The sequence below is a fragment of the Pelobates fuscus genome, chromosome 4, assembly GCF_036172605.1.
Source record: "Pelobates fuscus isolate aPelFus1 chromosome 4, aPelFus1.pri, whole genome shotgun sequence".
NCBI lineage: Eukaryota > Metazoa > Chordata > Amphibia > Anura > Pelobatidae > Pelobates > Pelobates fuscus.
In genome coordinates, this window is record NC_086320.1 from 65,234,053 (window position 1) to 65,252,411 (window position 18,359).

The window sequence follows — 18,359 nt, forward strand, 5'->3', positions numbered from 1 at the left end:
TATACCTCTCCTAGTCCAGAGAGCAATGCAGGCTGCTCTTACAAGAGCAATTTTTGTGATCAAAGGGAGTATAGTGATTATAGCAATCCCCAGAGTGAATATAGCACTCCAATCCCCCAAACATGAGCCTAGACTTTATGAAGGGTAAAATAAATCTGTTTAATGGCAGCCACAACTGGCCTTATATGCAGGCCCCCATGCAAGGGGCATTCCCCCCTGGACCTGAGAGTAGACTACAGTAAAAATATATACACAATTACATTGGCTCTCATGTCCAGGACACAAAATAGGTCAATACCTCCCCTATGCCTGGAGATAATTGAGTCAGCACTGTACTAAACTCAATTATCTCAAGGCACAGAAAACATACATTTTTACAAAACCCCCAAAATATCTTAAACACACACCAACCCCTACAAAGTTACAACCCCTGATAGCCCTGATCTGGGTGACCAACATATCCAAAAATCACCCAGATCAGTTCAAGGGTTCAGGAATTTCCTGGAAGTCATAATTTGACCGACCGCCGACATGGTCCCATGCCCAAAACAGTTCCAAAGAATCAGGGCTTGCGGTCGGTCTAGTTCAGTAGTTTAAAAACAAACAAACTACCGAACAGTCTTACCCTCGAACTTGATCCCCTTGTTCGTGGGAGTGTTTCCACCGAACAGCGCCTTTCTAAATGTTGTGGAAGTCCAACGGTGTTTGGGAGTTTCTGTGTCCGTTTTCAGTTCCATGAGAGTCATGCACAAACACCGCTGCCTGCGTTCGTGGGAATAAGATGGCCGCCACCTCGTGGTCATCCATAGGAATTGCGGCCACCCAGACGAAAACTTAGAACACTGTGGTGGAAATTGCTACAAAGTAGCAAATAGGCTTAACAAGCTCCAGGGTGGTCTCCGGTTCGTGCGGCTGTTCGGTTCCCCAACCAAATATAAAATCCCACAAACCAAGTCTGTTCACATAGTTTTTTAAGGGGTCCATAGTTTTCTGGTAAGAGGCTGGCCGGCAGGCCCCTCCATGAACATGTGACGAGGCTCAGTTCATCACAGGGTCCAAGGCAGGAGACAGTGCTTGATCCATAGGCAGAAAGCAAGTACATGTTTTGGAGACATGTAATTAAAACTTGAAGTAAAGAAGGTTCAAACCAAGTTTCCATAGACTTACAATGCTCCAGGTTTTATTAGACCCATAAGGAGCAAATGCTACAATATGTTGTCATCCCAATCATTTCCCTGTATATCCTTTGCCAAAATGGAAAGTTAAAAGGGTTCTATAGTGTAAGGAATACAAAGTTGCATTCCTTACACTATGGTTTCCTCTAGCCCCTCCTCTATCCTTTGCCCCCCCACTCTGGCATGGAAAGGCCCCTTGAAAAACATGGGAAACTTTTGTGTACTCACCCAATTGCAGCACCGATATCCCTTTGACAGGGGGTAGAGAGGGGGTGTGGCTAATGTGCATGTGTGGCGAGCGCTATGAGCGCATTAGGCCCTCCCCTTAGGAAAGCATTGCTTTGATTGACAGTGTTTATAAAATCCTACGATAAATTATATTGTCAAAGAAAAAAAAGTTTATATTAATTCATTTGGAAAGCATATTCAACAATATAAAATTGAGGCATTTGTGTGAGATGTATGCTTGTTTTCTATTGCTAAAGTCACAATTAAAATCTATGGAATTTCTGTTGATAAAAACATTTGAAAGTTTTTCTAACAGTATGGAATAATTTGGAAATCGCATTAAATTAAAGTCATTGTGTAACACAAATGCTTGTGTTCTATAGCTAAAATAAAAAAAATATCCAATTGACCATGTACTGTTATCTATTACATTACATTGAAAGTGTAAGATAAAATATATATATCCCTCTCTTTATAAGAAAATTGAGTTTGGCTATATTTGATAATGCAGGTACTATCTTTTACCTAAATGTTTGGAGGAGTAACATGAGCCAATGCTAAAGATAACTATGTTAAATCACGTTACCCATACATGCATCTTATAATAAATACAGTTTTTTTCTAAAATTATTTTTTGCTATCCCCTATAATAATATTTATCTCACTACCTCTTATGTAAAAGAAAAGAAAAATAAAGCAATTACCATCTTCCACAACAGATGTATCTCATGTGGCCTAACAAAGAATTTGAGAACACATTCTAAGAAAAATGAGCTAAAATAAAAATAAATTGGCTGGCAGTAGAAAACAAAAACATGAAATTGCTGGTCTGGTCTCTTTAATGTTTTTTTGTGTGTTTGTTTTTCTCCTAGAGCATAATCTATATGTTTAATGTATATGTGGTTTCAGACTGGTGCATACCAACGTATGTTTGTAGACTATTTTAATCTTAATGCCACTTAGCCACCCTACTATAATAGTTTAAATATACATTTGAATGTAGACTGGAATATACTATATTATTTTAAGTTATGTGTTAGAGATCATTACATTTGGAGAATTTGTTGAAACCGTGTTGTGATTTCTTGGTTTTAGAAATTAAATGGCAAATACCTATTCTCTATACCAGGCATAGGCAACCTTCGTCACCGCAGATGTTTTGGACTACACCTACCATGATGCTTTGCCAGCCTTATGGGTGTAAGAGCATTATGGGAGATGTAGTCCACAACATCTGGAGTGCCGAAGGTTGCCTACCCCTGCTCTATACTCTTCTGTTTTTTTTCGTCCCTGGTTTTTCATGTGGAGATTTGTATGGAAAAGGAAACAGCCCATATTTGTGTGTCAGATGTTTGTGACTTTGATTGGGTTATCTCCATAGACATATTCTTTTCAAGCATGAAATTAAAAAACGTCAACAAATTTAGCCAGCAGCTATTTTTCCTAAACTGATCAGATGCAAATTTTTTCTTCACGGGGTTAAGACAGGGGGGAAAAAAATTACCGAAAAATCAAGAGTTCAAAATTTCATGTATCTCTCTTGGCCTTTATCACAGTGAACAGGAGGGGGTATTTTACTCTTTTGATTTTCTAGGGAGAGAATAAAGGGTTGTAAGTAATCTACCAAACACTTGGTTCCAGATAGAAAATGTTATTCAAATAGAATACTACGTATTATTATTATTATTGCCATTTATATAGCGCCAACAGATTCCGTAGCGCTTTACAACATTATGAGAGGGGGGATTTAACTATAAATAGAACAATTACAAGAAAACTTACAGGAACGATAGGTTGAAGAGGGCCCTGCTCAAACGGGCTTACAGTCTATAGGGGGTGGGGTATAAAACACATTAGGACAGGATACTTCTCCTTGCATTTTAACATTTAGCTTATGTCTGCCCTTCATCTATTTTGTTTACAGCAATTTAAGCAAGGAATGTCACAAGTTTACAGACTATTTCTGAAATGGAAACTTTGTTAACTCTGTAAAATAGCGCAGAGATGCTTCAATAGAGAGTAAATTAAGAAATCAGTGCCTTAGATGTGATTGATGTACCTATCTGTGAGTCTGATCTACTGATCATCAGTGAAATAACTGTCTCTGACAAAACAGCTCCCAAGTCAGCTATCACAATTATTGTGTTACTGGCAAAGTCTCATGTTACTAAAGGCATTTAATGTTAAAAAAAAAACCAAACAATAAACTATTTATGCTTCCATGTTCCAATGTACATTCCACTAACCTCACCATTCCACACACTGTGCTTACATGTGTGGGATCTCAAGTAAAAGTAAGTGTGGGTCTCCTGGCACTCTAACCTACAAGGAGAAAGCCAGCAGTTTGCCCCTTACTAACTATAGAAAACTAATATTTGCAGCCATCTTGTTGCTGATTGCCTCTTTTGTGACCACCGGCACTGTACTTCAGTCTCTCGCAGTGTGGAGTCCTTCTTGACTCCAAAATGACAATTAGATTTCTCATTGAATCAACATCCACTTATATATTAATTATAACCTTGAATATTTTGGGTTTTTCCAGAGATATATTGTTTTTCTAAGATATTTCTTTTAAAAACAGGCCTTTATAAAAAAAAAAAAAAAAATCAGTAAAATCTGATAAGACCTCTTTAGGTAGAGAGTTCCACTTCTTTATTGTTATTTTTTTACCTTAAAGAACCCTTTCCCTCTGCTGTAAGCAAAATGTCTTCCTTTCAGTCTCAGTGGATGACCTCTTGTCTGTTGTATATTCCTGATAGCAAGCTGTTTAGCACTTTGTGCTTTGTACTGACCCTGTATATATTTGTATTGTTTTACATCCTCTCTAAGATGTAACAAATACAGTTTTTCTAGCCTTTCTTCATAACTAAAGTTTTCCATCCCCCTTATTAATTTTGTAGCTCTGCACTTTTTTTCTTGTTCTGCAATATCATTCTTTAAAACTGGTGCACACAATTGAACCACATGTCTAAAGTGGGGTTTACCATTGATTTATAAACATGCAAAATTATATACATAACACAGCACCTCTACTTTACACATAACAGCCTTTGCAATGGCAAACCATTGAAAATATAATTTTTTTACATATTATATTTTTTATTTTTCTATTTATGTTGCAAGCCTAGATTTGGTTTAATAGGGTATGGAGAGTCTGACAGCAAAGCTTTATGTTTTACTGAATGTTTTCTTGGTGCATATGGTCTGACACGGATGAGCAGCCACGGTGAGATTTTGGAGTATATTAAACTGGCTCATTAAAAAGATCAATCTGTTTCAATAATAACACAGGGAGCCATCAGTCACCGAAAGACTGAAAAAAAAAGACTGACACGTGAGGAGAAAACACATCTGAGTAATTTGTTCTTGACATGTCTTAGTAGCAACAATCTTACTGCATTTATTTTATTAGTTGACTTCATTCCTAGATGCACTAACAATTTGTTCTACATTGAAAAATATAGGAAAATCTTATTCTTCCAGTCGTTTAACTTTAAAGCCAGTGTTAATTGAAACATGTAGAGTTATCGTATGTATTATATGTTCTATGTGATTTTCATCAGGTATCTGTCATTCTGGCTGAAGGATCTCTCGTCATGTTAAATAACAGAATCCCATTTTTTATAGCTGCATTCATCAACAATATATAATTCTAATGTCTTGCTGTGTATAGATCTCAGTATGATTTGTTGAAATTCCTGTTCCTTGTATGTAGAAACATAGTGTGCATGTTATGGAATGTTGTTGCTGTACATGTGTTTAGGCCTGAAGTGTGTACTACAACCTCTTTCCATGTGTCATCATTGCAAAATAATCATTAGCAAGGTACATATAGTAAAAAATTAAGTGTTTGTAGTAGTTAGCTTTGTAGTTATTTTACACTGTGTATAGCGGGGGCAATTTGCGTTTTTTATTCGTTGTTTTTTACTTATCTATATAAATGTTTAGTCACCCATAGTTATCATTACATCCGTAGTCCATAATGCATATTTTTCTAATTTCAGAACCAAAGAAAATGGCTTTGACAGAGAGCCTTTGCACTCAGAGCATCCAAGCAAGCGGCCGTGCACTATAAGTCCTGGCCAGCGGTACAGTCCAAATAATGGCTTATCTTACCAACCCAATGGTCTGCCTCACCCTACCCCACCACCACCTCAACATTATCGTTTGGACGATATGGCCATTGCCCACCACTACAGGGACTCGTATAGACACCCCAACCACAGAGACCTCAGGGACAGAAACAGACCTATGGGTAAGACAACTACAGGCCTTATATCTTCCTTGTATGAATACATCTTTGTAGAAGCTGGAGGTTTACTGCTTTTACGGAGTATGGAAAGAGAAAGGCGTGTGTTGGCCCCCAGAAATTCTACGAGCTACAATTCTTCAAAGATACCTGAAAACTGTGTGATGTCAAAGATATATAAGAGCTTTGTTGAAGGGCTTATAAGGTGGAGGTGAATGTAAGTTTTGGGAGCACCAGCTGGACATCAGCAAGGAATACATTGTCAGGGTTATTTACTAAAATGAGAATTCAAAGTGAATTTCAAATTTAAAGCCAGAGTAGCCAAACTGAAAGCATAGCTGACTTAGATACGGTTTCCAGTTTGGCTAGTTTGACTTTAAATTTGACAACCCCCATGTGATGTGCACCAGAGCTGGCTTAGTTTGACATTTCTGCTCTTTCAATGTTAGGCATTTGAACATCGCATGTTTATTTTAGACTTTTGTATCACATGGAAATTCACAAATAACCCACTTTAAAAACAAGAAAATGTATTATATTGTGCAGAAAATCATAATCTCAAAAAACAAAACAAAAAAAAAACAGTTGAATTTGCAAAATATGTTAGTGGTTTCAATCAAAACAATTTCTTCCTTGTCTAGGGTTACACGGAACGCGTCAGGAAGAAATGATTGACCATAGATTGACAGACAGAGAATGGGCAGAAGAATGGAAGCACCTTGATCATGTAAGGAACTTTGTATAAGCACAGTGATAAAATATATTCAGCATATCTGGATACATTGGTGAAACATAAATGCTCAGAGATCACAGCTATTGTTTTTCTAGAAATAAAGTATGTAGGTGGTCATGGAGTAACGGTGTTGTAGTTATTAAGGACTTACCAGGCCACAAATTGAATGGAAACCTCCCCACCCCCATATGGCTAGGCTTTATGTCTCTCCCATTACCAGAGAACCAATGTTTAAACTAGAGTAATATAATCATGTATTAGTGACATAGCTACTGGGTAAAGTTCTGCAGGATCCAAAGTGTGACTTCGAGTTCTATGGAACTCATGAGTTATAAATAAAATGGTTGTCTTTATATATTTTTTGCCATTTGTACGAGTTTTCATTTATGGTAAAATGTGATGACACTACAGTCGGCAAATTATGTATAACTCCTTGAAATATTATAGGACCAGTTTGATACATATTGAAACCTGCTGTAAATTAACGTACCTGGCATTAAAGAGTACCTGGAGTGACCCTCTAACATGCACATTTACTTGTACATGTATTGAGTCCATCGTAATATTATAATAAACAGCAAATCAGTCAAAATGTATAGAATTATTTTTCTGAGCATTGTTTCAAATTCATCAACATATTTCCTTTATGATGCACAGCAGTTGTGTCTTTTCATTTGTAAGAATGCACCAAATTCAAAATAAAGTGATTTGTGATTTGCTTTTTTGTTGTTGTTGCAATCCCACATTATAAATGATACATGAAATATGCACAAAATACACAGAAAATAGGCAAATGTCAAATTCAGTCTTGGGCGTGGAAGGAAATATAAGAACGAGTAGCATCTGTTTTCTTCAGTGAAATGGAGACTTGCTAGGCAATGATGATTAATCTTGGTACTGCAAATGTTTGCAGTACACTTTTCCAACTGTCTTCTTTTTGTGTGGCTAAGCATAATGAGAAAAGCAGTCTGTAAATATCTGATGATCTAGCTCAGGGGTCAGCATCCTATGGCACGTGTACCATGCATGGCACCTGAGGCTGCTAGAGCCAAACAGGCTCTGGCCTTTCAAGAGTCCAAGTGGAACTTCAGATATCTATTAGTGCAAAGATGTGTTGAGTGACAGATCACTTCCTCCCAGAACTTGTGAACTGGAATCCGCACTGGAGTAGAGTGGCCCGAAGCAGCTGTCGCAGTGGGGACTGTATCTGGCCAGCCCAGTCCCCACTGGACCCCAGGGAATCCACCCACACTGCTAGACACAGAGCAGCAGAAGTAGCTTCTTTCTCATAGAAATAATACAAACAGCACACACAAATACATACAGTCCCCACAAACACAATACCACTGGCAATCCACATACACGCACACATCCCCACAAGCAGCCTCTCACATGCATTGCCACAAGCACAAGCAGCCCAAGCAGAATAAGGAAACATACATACTCTAATTAAAAAAAATTAGGACCTGCACGTCGACGGACTTCAAGATCAATAGAGGTTGCAAATTATAGTTTAACTATTTTTATCAACTGTCGAAGCTAGAAAAATTAAATGATGAATGTCCCTAAGTATTTTATGAACTATAAGATATTATTTAGCTGATTCTTCCCTGTACCTTGTTAACAATAGCTACTTAAGGGTAACTATCTCTACAGCCATGACGAATGAGACCTGCAATATCACTGCTATATAATGTACTTGATGTTGTTTTTAATGAGAATTCTGTCAGTTTGAAAAACATGGCCATCTTTTGAATTGTTTTTGACAGTATAACTCCTGAGTTATCTTAGCCCTGCTGGATTTAAAGGCGAGGAACAGAGCAGGAATACAATCACAGCTTGGTTTTCTATAAAACAATACTGTTCACCAGTGGTTCAGTGAATTGATTTGTTGTCCTTCGCTATGCATCAGTTGCCTAACTAATTTACAGTATATCATCTTTATATGCTGTATATTGCCTTCATGCACTGTTGTCAGAACCTAAATAATGACAGACATTTCCACCGCAGTTTGCGGCGGTCCTATGCAAATTTCATAGATGCAAGATTACTAAGTCATAATATATTAAAAGAGAATAACTCTGGTATCATCACAGATGGCACATGAAAGTGCTCCGGTAGTGTTTGAAAGCCAGACTTAATGAATGTTGCATGTTCCAAGGCATATCTTATGTCATTTTTTTTTTAATCATTATACTTTTATGCATAGACCAAAAAAAAAAACAACGCGAAAAGAAAGGCTCCACAAACTACAGTTTTAATATTGTTAATTGCGAAGAAAATGTTATTTGATTATAGGACCGGCCCTACTAAATACAGTGTTAATCTTCCGCATTTTTAAGACAATGGCTTGAAAACAAATTGTGTGATCTTTTTAGTTTTCCTTCTTTTTTTTTTTCCCCCCAAACAGCTGTTGAACTGCATAATGGATATGGTAGAAAAAACGCGGCGATCTCTCACTGTGCTACGACGGTGTCAGGAGGCTGACCGAGAGGAGCTTAATTACTGGATCAGGCGGTACAGTGATGCAGAGGATTTGAAAAAAGGTAGCAGCAGCAACAGCCATTCTCGACAGCAAAGTCCTGTGAATCCAGATCCTGTCCCCATAGGTACTATAGCAGAAACACTGAGTGCTTACATCTGCCTTCTTATGTTCATGTATAAGATTTATATTGTTACTTCTTTTGTTGTGTGTAAAAGCCTAATGTTTCTGCAGATATGTGGAGACCAGGATCTCTTATCCTTTGGCATTTTATTGCACCTGAATGAGAAAGTAAAATTAAAGGGTTATGACTGATACAATATTAGGTTAACCCCTTGAGGACAGACGATGGATATATTCCGTCATGATTACCTTTTATTCCAGAAGTTGTGTCATTAAGGGGTTAAGGCAACATATTTCTAATTATGTTACGATGTAAATGCGGATAATTAATATGTATCCTTGAAAAACTAAAAGGAAGGGAAAATTAATAAAATTGACATTGCTATAGCCTTTAATTGCTTAATAAATATGCCAAAAATTGATCATGCTTTAAGTTACAGAAAAAAATATTTATTTAAACTTTTTCTGTATTTGCTTTATGATTTTTTGTACAAGTTCACGTCAAATGGAGATACTTGAAAAGGCATTTGTAATCTTTCCGATCACACTTGTTATATTAATTGTCTTATGTCTACCATTATAGACATTGATATTGATAGAAAAATATTATATATGTGTATTGAAGTGCATTCTGGGTACATACATTGTGCAGTAGAATATAATATTTTAAATCTATATTCCAATATGTTAGCAGGATGGTTTAGTATCAGGATCTCAAACTTTGGCCCCATTGATGATGACCGCGTACAACTCCCAGAATTTGGGGAATGCATTAGGTGACCAGAGAATCATGATAGTTGTAGTTCAGCAATATCTGGGGCGCAGAGTTTGAGATTCCTGATTTACTCTGTCAATGGCATTTTTTGCATGTTGCAGAAAACCTTATTGACATTGAAATTATAGTAACATAGACCTAACGGAGGACAGTTGAATTAGTGAGTATTGGTGTAGTTTCATTGTTGGAATTTGTTTGGTTTGCTTTGAAATTGAGAAACTGGTGTTTTAAAAACCTAATGTATACTCAATGCAAGTAGATACTTTGCAAATCAAATGCAAGCTGATTCTTAAACCTTAGGAAGAGTGGTTCCTTGAACAAATTCTTTTACATTTTGGATTGACAGAGATAATGAGATAACAGACCTTAGAAATACTTCTACTTTATTTTATATAATGCAGGCATAGGCAACCTTTGGCACTGCATATGTTTTGGACTACACCTCCCATGATGCTTTGCCAGCACTATGTGTGTAAGAGCATTATGGGGGATGTAGTCCAAAACATCTGGAGTGCCGAAGGTTGTCTATCCCTGATATAATGTATCGACATTTTGAGAAAGTAGCTTCAACTTGTAAGTTTAAAACTGACCGCAAAAAAAAAATTGCATCTGAAATATATTTCCTGTGTTGATTTGCATAGAATCAAATAACTGATATTGTACAAATAGTGAGAACTGCTTCAAATGTAAATTTTCTTCTTGGAAATAGATGATAAAACCCCAATATTTTAAAGCCCGCTTGCCTCGCTAGACTAAAATAAGTAGCAAAGTTTAGTTAATAAAACAAGATGCTAAGCAGTATTCAATCCTTTTTTTTGGTGGTTGGAGAGATCATTGCATGCAGACTACAGTGAGCTGGATGTAAATAAATGTATACCATCTGTGGTGTGGCTGCGGGTCAGCTTATTGAAGAGTGCTACTTATCCTATGTGATGTACGAAGCTGCATCAGGGTATAAACTTCTTATCACACGAACACCCGCTGGACGAGAGTTTATGTAATTAAAAAACAAACAAACAGACAAGAACAAGATATTTTTTCTATGATTAAAATATGGAGACTTTTATTGGTTAGGGAAAAGTATACGTTGAACTTGACTGTGGAAGTGGGGGAATTGCCGTAATTTTAGAAGTATTTTTTATTATTATTATTATTTTTTTTATTATTATTTGCAGAATTCTTTTAATGCACTAGCCCTATGGTGCATTAAAATGAGGGGGTGACCTTTCTGCATGCAAATTCCTTTTAAGGTGCGTGTTAGTAAATAGTATTGATATAAATGAGTGCTTTTAAAAGTCCCAATAAAGCTACAACTAGTTGGTTGCACTTCTGAGATTACCATGTGGTTCATTTTTTCCCCCTACATTCTGAAATACAAATAAACTCTTATTTTTATACTTCATAGATCTTACTTGAATCATTTTTTGTGATGAACAAAAGAACAGACGGTTCTATTTTTCTATTCTTTAAAAAGTCATGCAATTATGGATCTGTGAATTGTTCTCGTCTCATACATATAAACAATCTGCAAATCAGAAATGCACAAACTATGTTGTCAAATAAATCTGAACAATTTTGGGGGGGGAGAAGATGAGTAAATGAAGACCAATTTAATGTTTTTTGTTGTTTTTTTTACATTGAAAAAAATAAAAAAAAAAATCAGCAGAACTAGGGCTAAAGAATAGCACATGTTGGCTTCTATTTCTGCAAAATTTAAACTAATATAGATTTTATTGCAGTAAATCAATGCAGTTGACTTCCCTCTGGCATTGGATTAGGGTATGAGTGTGGAGTCTGGGTCCTCTGTTTGTTGAATTGCACAACACAGAATCACTGGCCATTTGCTAGTTGTCAAAGAATTCTGGGAAATGTAGTCTAGTTAAAACTGGATAGTTAGGCTAGACAGCAATGTTTTAGGGATTTAATATGTTTTTTAGCAATGCCATGTGTCATAAAATAAAATGTTATAATCCGTCTTGAACTTTGATTTTCACACATTTCCCCTTAATTTTTTTTCTATTTTACTCTTTATGAATTATTAAAATAATACTGTAGAGTTAAGAATACAAAAATGTATTTCTGATGCTATTGTGTGCAACTAACTATTTAGGTGTCTGGCTCGAATTTTCAATGAAAAAAGTCAATTTACTTACGTTTCAGCACTCGCCTTGCCCTTCTCTGCGATGCTGCCCCATTAGCCCCCTCCCTGGCTGATATCATCAATATTGATTATCTCAGCCATTCTAATTCTTCCCCATTAGGAAGAACTAGGAGGTAAGTGTGCATGCACAGCAAATAGCTGCACTGCTACAGCATTTGACTGATAACCGAGTCTGACTCAGTTCTCACAGCAAAAGTGCCCCTAGTGGCTGTCAGGAAGGTGCCACTAGAGTGTGTTATCCCTGCAATCATAACATTGCCCTATTTACTAAAAAAGATGAAGTGGTCTTGGTGCCTTAAGTGGGCTTTTAGATTAACTGAATATTTTTCATCAGCTCACCTTTACTTTATGCCCGTGTCAATGACAATATAACTGTTTTCTATGACTATCATCGTGATCCACTGTTCTGGCAAGTCACTTCCCTGCAAAGAATGATGCTGTGAATAATCAGATATAATTTGAATTTGTGAAAATCATAACAAAATATTTTTAGTACATCATTTGTAATACCACATAGTTTTGTCATATATTTTTCACAGCTGTTCAACAGCTCCATTAATCTGTTATTGGAAGCGTTCTCGCCATTCTATGAAATATTTCTATGGTTACATGTCGTTTTAGTCTGAAGAATGCTTTATGATACAGACATCTTTAGTTCAAAGTACAGTGAGAAACAAACACAGTTATAGACTGCAGGTCCTATTACGCTGATATACTGTCAGCTTGATAACGTGGACAACTGTTATCATAATGTTGTTGTTTAAAAAAAAAATACAAATTGCAATTCATATTAAAAGTGCAATATATATCTTTATACATCATTTTCTATTAATTCGGGAAATGAGAGTGAGTATAAAATATTGGCACAATCTGCACACATAATAATAATACAGAATAAGATGAGTGCATAATAAATAAATAAAACACTGCGTATTTTATTTAAAATATTAGTTCAATTAAATTATTTTTATTAAAATACTTTTTTCATTTAGTCTTCTTGTGGGCAGAATATTTGTCATGCAGAAGCTAATATTTGTGGGTGTTCTTAAGAAACAGGTATTAGTCAGAAATAGATATAACTAATTACGAATGAAATGGAAGGAAATGTTTCGTTTTTTGCCAGTTTTGCAGTGTGACTGAGGTCTACATGATGTTATTATCCAACTCATTGGTACTCACTTTCTCGGGAAACTGGGTGACTCAGTTGGTCATGGCTGGAATTGAATTGTTGACCTTGAGATACTGCACCTGCATATGTTTGTTTTTGGGTCAGCTGTTTCCTTGTATTTGGGGGAAATACCTTTAAAGTTGCTGTGATCATTTTCAGAAATATCCTAATACTTACAGTTAGGACAGCTAAAAATATCCTGTAATAATGTTATTAACCTAAATCATCAGCAAGGTCTTATTATGGGTTTTTGTGTTTTTTGTTTTTCTCATTTTGTTATTTTGTCATATTTTCTCCATATGGAAACTTTTTATTCCAGGTGTTGGAGACATTTGGTCATTTATTGTAAACTCGCTTTGGTAGACATTTGTAAAAATATTCTATAAACATAATAGCATTTCATCTTCTGGAGGCCAAATGATTTCTTTAGTTTTTATTGGATGACAAAAGAATACTTTAAAGTTTAGTAAATGGGGAAACCAAACTATTCACCAAAATAAGTACATTAAGATATAGTGATTTGCATGCTTAGAATATCCCTTTAACAGTAATCTTTGACATTTCAGATCTTTATGTGCTTCCAAGTTGGTGACAACAACTTGGAAAAGGCCTCTTTCCATGACATCCTGACAAGTGCTCATATGTAGTCCACACAAACATTTTGTGAATATCAGCATATTAGAATCTACCTGTCCTACACAGAGGCATGACTTCAGTCTCAATAAACATAAACACGAATGCTAAATTTGAACCAAGCCTAGGTTTCCAACATCAGGACAGCTTTTCTGGCTGGATGGAAACAAATAAAAAATATTCAAAAATTTAGAAGAATATACCTAGAAGCATGGCCAGATTAAGAACCAATTGGCCCTGGTGCTGACAATTATGATGGGCCTAATTCCCAAATCTTATCAAGAGAAAACACTAAAACAGTCATACCTTCCAAGCATCATGTATCTGGTGGAGGTGGTGCTGGAGGGAAATTTACAGCATACAGCTATTAGAAAACACATACTCTATGCTAATCTCTTGCTTTCATCTTTTAACTAAATCCATACTCACTAATAGCAGTGTCCGGTGAAGCAGAATGTCGGTGGGTGGGGTAAGAGGCTGGGCCACTGGCGAGAGCCACGTGACCAGAACTGCCCAAAGAGGCAAACATGCCCAAAAAGGGGGTATGTCTGCCCAAAGAATTAGAAGGTCAGCCTGGTGTAAATGAATGACAGGCTGCCTGCCAATCTTGCACACTGGCCAGCAAAAGGCATACCATGCAGACAGCACCCTGAGCTTGGCATAAATGCGTCTCATGATGCTCTCGCTCCACGCCGTCTAAGGACTGTCCCCTAGCACTCACATGGCCACTCCTCTCCTAACCTTGTTACTAGCAGGCAGAAGCTCCTGTTATACTGTCTGGGACAGAGAAAAGGTGTATGTAGTGAGTGTGGAAGAAAGGGAACATGTTACAGTGTTAGAGAGACTGAAGCAAAAAGAGCAATTGCATAGAGCGCAAAATTAACTTTACCTGAACTAATTTCATTGTCAGCCAGTACACACAAGTTTTGTTCCCCTATATCACTCTTAAGATTCCGTACTTTAAGAAGAGCATGTAAAGAGTAGTAAAAAAAAATAAAAATTGGGCCTATTCCGTGGGCATGGCCCTGCAGCTTCAGCACCATCAGCATCTATGTTAATTTGACCTTGCCTAGAAGAGTGAAGTTAGTTATAAAGAAAATCACTGATGTATTAGTTTCCGGATAGTGTGCGTGCTTGTGTGTGTGTGTGAATATCATTGTTTGTTTATAAGATGCTGTCATATTTGTGAGCAACCAATGCCTTTTAACTGGAAACTAAGCATTTTTGAAGCTGTAAAATATTTACATTCACATTATTTCAGATATCCAGCACATAATGTTAGCCGATTGATCATTAGTTAATACCTAAAATGCCAGCTGTTGTGACCAATATTCCCCATAATGCACAGCTAGTCTGCATTGATTACGAGAAATGTATACTACAGTTGATACAATCCCTATAACCATTTCTGAGTGCCTAGGGTGTGTACATGTTTTATATCACAAGACAGTGCTTGATCGTTTAATTATCAGCTTGCATATGTCATACTACATGGTTTGCAAAGTGTTCTTGTTTAAATTCTCCCACAATCCATCTGAACATGCCTGAAAGTCATGAGACAGGTAGTCTGAGAGCGTCACTTGACTGCCTCTATCATACTCAATGCTCCTAATTTTTATCCATAAGAACACCAGTTTCTATTGATTATTTTGGAATATTAGGACATTCCATCACAAAAGGAAGGAAGCTGCTCTGACAATAGGGTGTTTGTATACAGCAGACAATACTTGCAGAGTGATGTCTAAGTGGGATGTATGCTCAGACTGAAGTATCAGCCGATGAGCAATACTCACAATGCTGCTTTCTCTTCCTACTCTTCACAGAACCACATCGAGAATTCCTCCACAGGCCTGCTTCTGGATACGTGCCAGAGGAAATCTGGAAAAAAGCTGGTGAGGATTGTTTAAAAACACAGGCCTAGTGTTCTCACAGATGTGTGCAGTTGTTAATGAAATGATGTGATGAATCAGACAGAACTGATTACTAACCGAGAAAAATGGCAATAATCTTCAATAACGGCTCTGAATGATAATATGGATGTTCTGAATGCTTTTTGTTTGAAAGCTCAACCCTGGAACATGATATTGATCCTTGATGTCCCAGTGTCACTGTGATCTACTAGTGTATTCGGTATTTAATACATTTAAGCTACATTTACAGTTCAGTAAAAACATATGTTAATTCAGAAATAAAGGCTGCGTTGATATCTGCAGCAACAACAACTGGCAGATTTGGTACTATTTTAATGCGTCTTTTTTCCAATTATATTTATATAGTTATATAGTTCGGCATACATTGCTATGATGCATACATAGGCCATAAATTTATATTGTCTGTCTATCTATCCAAAAAACTTAAAGAAACACTCCAAGCCCTCCAACCACCTATGGTGGTTATGGTGCCAGGACTGTCCTGGTACTCCCCTCGATATAAGCACTCAAACCATTTGCTAATGAGTGATGGGTGCTTGGCACTGGTCAGTTCCTCTATTGAGAGCCGGAAGTTCTTCAGAAGCCGAACTTCTGTTAGCACACTGGCTGAAATCATCAACTGGTTGCTAACAGCCCATGAGCTAAGCCCTTCAATGTCAGGCTTAGTTCAACAAAGAGACCTCCCAGCTCTCATAGAGGAGGTGACCGGCACCCAGTGGACGCCAGGTAAGTTGTTAAACTGTTAGCAAACTGTTAGACTTCTTACAGCATAACCAGTAGTGGTTATAGTGCACAAAATGTTCCTTTTACAATGAGTTAATATGAAAAGAGAACTGAGTTGAAAAGTGGGTCAGAAAAGAGCTGAGTTGGAGAATTCACTTTGTTTTGAATAAAGCAATTTGTTTTAAACTTCTGCTCAAACAGATCCTTGCATAATTCTTATTATCCATTCTTCATTGGCACCCAGAGACTAGAAACACTGTCAATTTTGAAATTCGAATCTCATTTCTCAACAATACATAGTTTAGTAAATAATCCCATCTATGCCAAAATAGATACACAGAATAAAACGGTATTTGTCCAACAGTTTTCAAATTGGCCGTCAGATCTCCACAACTCCATCTAATGTGGTGTTTGTTTATTTTTGATTTTGCACCTTTTGTTTGTATATACCGATCCTTGCATTTTGAAGAAATCGCATTTAAAAAAACAACCTGTGAAAACACTATCAATTTTCAGGTTTAATATTCTCCTGATGTGTAATAAGTAAGGTGTAAAACAACAATTTACAGCAGAGAACATTAAAGATAATAAATATATTAAGACATATTTTTCACACCTTTAACACATAAAATAACATTGTGCAAGGCTACCTTTAAAAGACATTATTTTAGATGTTTTGTTTTGCCAAAGCAACAACATAATTGTACTGTAACCTTCTTAAATTTGGAGTTCCCTGCAGCTATGGACATGCAAATTATCTCGGAGATCTACAGCAGATAACAATGAATTGCTCATCCATAGCGATACTCTTCTTCACTCAATTTGTTGTGGTTGAACAATGCCCACGTTCCACTGAATCACAACTTCAGCTCTATTTGTCAGCCTATAAATACATATGCAAATGAATGTAGGTAGTTCATCTTGTGGATCTAGGAAATGCAATAACCGCTATTCTGGATTAAATTCCATTTCTCGTAAAACACTGGCATTCGGAATTTGAGTGCTTTAGAAAAATGCCGCAAACCCACATCAAGTTCAGTTTATAGATTCATTTGTAAATTCTCTGATTTGTAAAAATGCATGCATTCCCTAAGATCCAGGTAGAAAAAATAATAATAATAAAAAAAATTACATACACACACACACACACACACTCACACACACACAGACACACACACACAAACACACACACACACACACACACACACAGACACACACACACACAAACACACACACACACACACACACACACACACTCACACACACACACACACACACACAGACACACACACTCACACACACACAGACACACACACACAAACACACACACACACACACTCACACACACACAGACACACACACACACAAACACACACAACACACACACACACACACGTGTTGTTAATGTTAATTTTCACCTTTCATAAAAGTAATTATTTCATCTGAACAAAAAGGTTAGGAAAGCAAATTTGAAAATATCAGCTTTGGGTGAAATAATCACAAATTCCTCAATGTCTTCATATCAATGACTTAAATTCATGACGATAATACTGTATCTACATTCATAGATTTTTCAATGTATATTTATTTTTGAGCAAACAGAAAATGTTTGTATTTGGTAATAAATATTCAAGCACCTTGTGAATGTCCTATCAATTCTCTCTGCAGATCTGTGTATGCCTGTGGGAATAGAATAGGAATGCATAATTTAAATATAAATTGCCTGATTAGCATATACAATTAGTCAAGCTGTAGCTTTGATCGTAAGCAAAAATTATTGTCCTGTATTGCCACTTAGATAGAATTTTAATTCACCTTGAATATTCAAAGCAAATGAGACCCAGTCAGTAATATTCCAGGCTTTGAATATTTTTGTTCCACTCAAAAATATTTGACAGAAAAAAATATTAGTGGTTCTACATTTTTGTTTGTTTGTTTGAACTATTTTAGAAGAAAATTCTTTATAGACAAAATTGTC

At 36.5% G+C, this 18,359-nt stretch overlaps 1 protein-coding gene across 5 annotated transcripts in view; it reads left to right on the forward strand.

Moving 5' to 3' along the window:
• RUNX1T1 (RUNX1 partner transcriptional co-repressor 1) overlaps positions 1-18,359 on the forward strand; it is a 122,822-nt gene that overhangs the window by 93,615 nt on the left and 10,848 nt on the right. For 4 of the 5 annotated variants that reach the window (XM_063451255.1, XM_063451254.1, XM_063451257.1 and 1 more), the window contains exons 6-9: positions 5,408-5,658; positions 6,294-6,379; positions 8,796-8,994; positions 15,551-15,619. In XM_063451255.1, coding sequence (XP_063307325.1) covers positions 5,408-5,658; positions 6,294-6,379; positions 8,796-8,994; positions 15,551-15,619 — 605 coding nt within the window. The remainder of the gene's footprint in view (positions 1-5,407; positions 5,659-6,293; positions 6,380-8,795; positions 8,995-15,550; positions 15,620-18,359) is intronic. The other variant, XM_063451258.1, reaches the window with a different exon arrangement.